At 41.5% G+C, this 6,000-nt stretch overlaps 1 protein-coding gene across 1 annotated transcript in view; it reads left to right on the top strand.

Annotated features, from left to right (window-relative positions):
* The window catches only part of pdgfd (platelet derived growth factor d), a 104,537-nt gene extending 99,849 nt beyond the window's left edge, over positions 1–4,688 (top strand). Inside the window, exon 7 of the mRNA XM_055637054.1 lies at positions 2,421–4,688. Coding sequence (XP_055493029.1) covers positions 2,421–2,540 — 120 coding nt within the window. The 3' untranslated portion in view covers positions 2,541–4,688. The remainder of the gene's footprint in view (positions 1–2,420) is intronic.
* Positions 4,689–6,000: the final 1,312 nt, after the last annotated feature.

Here is a 6,000-nt window from a genome sequence, read left to right on the forward strand (position 1 = left end):
CTGTGGGGGAAGGCAGCAAAAGTCCAGTCCCGTCCCCTGATCACCCATAGTCGGGCCTATTGAGGCCTCCGCAGTCACCGCTATGGCAGCCCGATGCTTTAGGCCCTCTCGCCGGATGATGGAGTTCTGGCGTTGGGTGAACACTCCTCAGCGGCTTGTAATGTCTGGAGCAGCCGCTTCCTGCGCGGAGACCGCGGCTCCCGAAGTCCACGAGCCGCGCTGGTCGGAATTCCGATCCTGGTGAACTCGTTGTGAGATCCCAGGCTCTGCGGTGTTCCTAACTCAGCGCCGCCCACGGCTGGAAGCTCCGCAGCTCCGCGATGTTGGAGTCGGCGGTCCCAGCCCTCTCGAGCTTACCGCACGGCGACCCAGGCAAGGCATCGCCCGCTCCGCAATGGTGCCTCAGCGCTGAGCCGCCACCGAAGCTGAAATCCTGGCCGGTCCTGGCAGGAAAACGCCGCTCCAGCCTGACCGTAGGCCGCGAGGAAAGGGCGAAAACATGGCTCGGAGAAAAGACGCATCTCCGACCAAGTAGGGACTGAGAAGAATAGTTTCCCCTTCCCCCCCCCCCCCCCCCCCCCCCCACACATAAAAAGACTAAAAGACCTTTTAAAACAAACACTTTTAACTAACTAAAAATTAAAAAAAGGGTGAAAGACTAACAGCTGCTGGCAGGGTAGCCATACTTGACGGCGCCCCCTTAGACGCACACCACAATGAACAGGAAGGTTGGCTCTGTAATTAAGATGGCTAAAGCACAGTGTGTAATGAGTCGAGTCGTCCTTTAAAAGAGGGGGGGAGAAGGGCAGAGAAGTAGTGGAGACAACTTTTAAGAAGCATGGCAGACATTTAACATTACCGGTTGGTTATCCCCAGTTTTGAAAACTACTGCATACCTTTTTTTTCCCAAAGAGCCAATGAAATTCACCGGTCTGCACCAGTTACAACCCACGAGAACCTTCGACCTCCTGGCAACCCACTAGGACCTCCTGGCGACCCACCTACAGCTCGAGAATTCTCGCTACGCTCCATGGCGGCTTCTTTCTGGTCGCCGCTAATTTCGCGACCATGAAGGCGACTCCCCAGCAACCACCCGCGAACATGTGGCGACCATGTGGCGACTGCATAGTCTCCTGCAGTCACCTAAAAAGCCGCCTAAGTGAGACAGGCCCATTACAGCGCCAGAGACGTGTGTTGGATCCTGACTATGAACGCTCTCTGTACGGAGTTTGTACGTTCTCCCTGTGACCACGTGGGATTTCTCTGGGTGCTGCAGCTTCCTCCCACATTACAAAGACATATAGGTTTGTAGGTTAATTGGCTTTGGTAAAATAAATTGTATACTGTCCCCAGTGTGTAGGATAGTGTTATGGGCCTGTCCCACTTAGGCAACTTTTTAGGTGACTGCAGTCACCACATGGTTGCCACATGTCCGCGGGTGGTTGCCGGAGAGTTGCCTTCGTGGTCATGAGTAGTTCCCGCATTCTGGGAACTAGTCACGGACTCATCATGGTCGCCGCAAATTTTTCAACATGTTGAAAAATTAGCGGCAACCAGAATGAAGCCGCCATGGATAGTAGCGAGAATTCTCGTGCCGTAGGTGGGTCGCCAGGAGGTCCTAGTGGGTTGCCAGGAGGTCGAAGGTTCTTGTAGGCTCTCGTAGGTTGTAGCCAGTGCTGACCGGTGAATTTCATTGCCTCATAGGGAAAAAAAAAATCTCTGACTTTTGAAAAGTTGCTACCACTCCTTCTCCCCTCTTCTCCCCCCTCTCCCCCCTCTCCCCCCCCTCTTTAAAAGGACTCATCGTACACTGTGCTTTAGCCGCCTTAATTACAGCGCCAACCTTCCTGTTCATCGCGTGTGTGTCTGTATCACCTTGAATTCCACTCGGACAACGCCCCCCCCGCTTGCCTTGTCCCCCGCCTGCATAACGGGCTGGTGAAGGAAGCAACGTGTGTGTGTGTTCCAGTCAGACAGTCGCCATTCCAGTTGCCGGCTTTTCAGGCGACTGCCGACAACTTGACAGTCGACTGCAGTCGCCTGAAAAGTCGCTTAAGTGGGACAGGCCCATTAGTGTACAGGAAAATCACTGGTTGGTGCGGACGGTGGGCCAAAGGGCCTGTTTCCACGCGTTATGTCTAAAGTCTTAAGTGCCCAGCATACTTGAATTTTTCAACCTGTGTTATCTGCTATACCAAAGCTGAGTGTACCAGAACCTATTTCATACCTATCATGTTAAAACTGTTTCCTTTTATTAAAAAAAATATATATATATATACACACACCCACTACACTTTTTTTCATGTTTATTATATTGTTTACAAAGTACTATGTTTACATATTCAATTGTGTTGCTGCAAGTAAGAATTCCATTGTTCTGTGTCGGCCATATGACAATAAAACACTCTTGACTCTTTCAGGTGTTGAGATTTATTCCTGAGCCTGGAAAGAGCAGAAAGAGGAACATGTCCCTTGTTGACATCCAGTTGGAGCATCATGAACGATGTGACTGCATCTGCAGTTCCCGGCCACCCCGATAGAAGAAAGATTTGTATAATGCGAGAAGCTTTTTAAAAGGACCTTTTTCTTAACAGGATTGCATTTGTGTATAGATGATTGCAGGCACCAGAGCTAATGTTTTCCAACATTACAGAAAGTAATAATTGCTGTGCTTGAATATATTCTTTAACTAGCAAATGTGGCAGCAAAACATTCATTATAATAATACCTTGCTTCTGGCGGTCAGAACATTATGAGACTGAGTTTTACTAATGCATCCGGCTTAAATACAGGACAATCCAGATTTTCTTTTCTAATGTTTGGAATTTCATCTCAATCGGTTTTACTTGTTTTAAGTCTGAGACTTTATAATAACTTTAAGGCTATGTATGAGGAGCAATTAATTATTGAATGTTGTAATCCACGGAAATTAAAGCAGAAAATGCTAGGTAGAATCAGGAGGTCAGATGAATTCTCACTACGCTGAAATAGTTTAATGCCAATGGCCCTCCATGAAAATTTTCTAATGAAATGTCATCCAGCCAAATTGTTAATTCTTATTTCACTTCTGATCTGTTGAGTATTCCTGCCACTTTCTGGTTTCATTTCAGATATCCGGCTTCTGCAGCATTTTGCATTTGTTGCAAGTTATCCACAGGTGTGGCCACCCGATTGCCAAAAGCACCTTGGAAGTTTCACATTGTAATAATGTAAAATGCAAACTGCTTTTGTGAGACTATTTAAGGTTAAAGTGTTTCTCAGGCAATGTTTCTTATATGGCCTAGATTTCTTTCAACTACTTTTAATAACTGAACATGTAAATGATATTTAAATGCTTTTTCCTCCAGTCCACTGTAAGTCTGCTGAAGTATAATGCAAGTTTTTAAATAATGTTGGTTGAGGAAGTTAAGTCATTGTTTCTGTTTTTTGTTTGTTTTATTTTATATTACCTGATGCAGCGGTAATCTCCACAATTAACCTCCACAATCGTCCTCTCACAGAGCAGAAACAATTTTTGTTTTAAAATGATGAATGACAATACTAAAGGATTAATAATTTTTATTGGCATGATCAGATCTTAATGTAAAACTTACTTTAATCTCATTTCACATGTGCTTTAATTTTTAAAATTGTCCATTAGTGGAAAAACTGAATGCAGTCTGTCAATGAAATGGACACAGATTTGGCATGCTGTAATGCTCAAAGCCATGCTTTTTAAATTGATATCATTTTCTTTCATTCATAAATGGACAAAATAATTGGCCTAGTATTTTTTCATCTCATTTATAGTTACACCAGTTTTCAAGTATTACATACACAAATCAATATGAGCATCCATTAACAGCAACAAGCCTTTCATATCTCATCTGTTCAACTCAAGTCTTAAGCAGACCAGAATAACAATTAGTTCAGCCACTTTCTAAATTTGCAGCCATTTCCATCATTCTAATGGAGACAGTGTACGTGTACAATAAAGAACAATAACCAAAGTCGTATGCCATTGTCAATACCAAATCACTTTGAGTCAAGCTTTCTGAAGACATTAAGGAAAATAGAAAAGGGTCGTGCATTTTAGTGATAATTTTATTTAAGCCTTCATGTTTGAAAATGTTACAGATTTCTAAAATTTTAGAATAATTCTAACATGACAAATGTTTCAATGTATTGAATGTTTAACGACACTTTTTAAAATCACAAAGTACAGTTTCATATTTCTTTAGAATCAAATAAGAATGGTGTTTAATTATGAAAGATATATATATATATATATATATATATATATATATACAAATCATTTGGTTAATGGAGTAGGTTTATTTGAGCAGGTTCACCTGCACCTTAATATAATGCTACCAAAGTAGGATCATGAACATATAAAGCTTTCTGTACTTTATAAAAGTAATGCAATATTATCTTTTAAGGTCATATCTGAACGCATCTTTCTCGTCTCATTCATCAGATTTGCATATTACAAAATAAGCAATGTCCAAGTGAGGTAATCTTTAAAAAAAAAGTTTTCTTTCATCATAAGAATATACATTTTTCATTTTCCTACATGTTGTATAGTAATACGCTGTGCTATAATATTAGTACACTTTCAGTACTGCAAAGGCTAATTGCCTTTAGAATAATTCTGCAGGGTCCCAGGGATATCGTTTTTGTTCTTGCAATAAAAACAATTTCCTTAAGTGCAATTCTTTTATTTTAACACAACTTATTTTTAATTATATATAGAGCATTTCAAACAGCTTCCTTTTGATAATTGTATGTATTATTGTTATTGATTAGAATTATCTTGTGCTCGTGTTTTGATGGAATGTAAAGACTGCTCGAGAAAGGGAATTGTAGAGGATTATTTTTTGTTATAAAATAAACTAAAATTCTCAATGTTATTTACTATACCGCTTCCTTGCCAATTCATAGAATTCCCAGAAATGTTTGCATGATAGTTAAAGATGAGAAAGAGTAGGTTTACATACACAATTTTAGACGGAACTTTGATGAAAAGGTTCACTATGATTCATTCACTTTTGTGCATTTTGAATCTTGACTATATTCGGAAATGAGTGTAATTTAGTTTTTTATCATGTACAGTGAAAACCTTCTGTTGCATGCTAACCAATCAGTGCAAAGACAGTACATGATTACACAATTGAGCCATCCACAGTATATAGTATACACGATAAACGGAATAATGTGAATAACATTTAGTGCAAGAATAAGCCCAGTAAAGTACGATCAAAGATAGTTTTCGGGTCTCCAATGAGCTAGATAGTAGCTCAGGGCTGTGGTCTATTTGTGGGTAGGATGGTTCAGTTGCCTGATAACAACTGAGAAGAAACTGTCCCAGAAATGGCAGCTGATTGTAGTACCAGCTGTCATGGGGGTCCAATATTGTCACATTGAGTGGGGCATTAGCAGCTGTGTTCTTCTAGTTGGTGGAACGCCTTTACCCTGGCAAATCTATGTGTTCATGGCAACTGCCACTATATACAAAAAATAATTAGATGTCTTACGATGTCTCATCTCTGTGACCTCCCTTAACTGAATGACCAACTGAAAATATGTTTACACACAGACGGTGGGTATATGGAATAAGCTGCCAGAGGAGGTAATTGAGGTAGGTACTGTAACTAAATTTCAAAGACATTTGGACAGGTACATGGATAGGACAGGTTTAGGGCCAAACGTGGGCAGGTGGGACTAACAAAGATGGGAAATCTTGGTCAGCGTGGGCAAGGTGGGCTGGAGGGCCTATTCCTGCACTGTATGACTCTATGAGTCTATCTCCTGTTCCAGCCAGAAGGTGACTGAACCTGATGCCGATCGTCATGCCGACAGCCATTGACAACGTGATCCGTACTGGAACTTCGATTAAACGTGTCATATTTCACTGAGGACCTTATCACTGAATAAAAGTCACCTCAAACGATGTGGGAGAATATTTTAGGACCTGCTAAAACATTTTAAAACTATAGCAAGACTTTTAAAAATGAAAGC

This window comes from Leucoraja erinacea, chromosome 6 (assembly GCF_028641065.1).
Source record: "Leucoraja erinacea ecotype New England chromosome 6, Leri_hhj_1, whole genome shotgun sequence".
NCBI lineage: Eukaryota > Metazoa > Chordata > Chondrichthyes > Rajiformes > Rajidae > Leucoraja > Leucoraja erinaceus.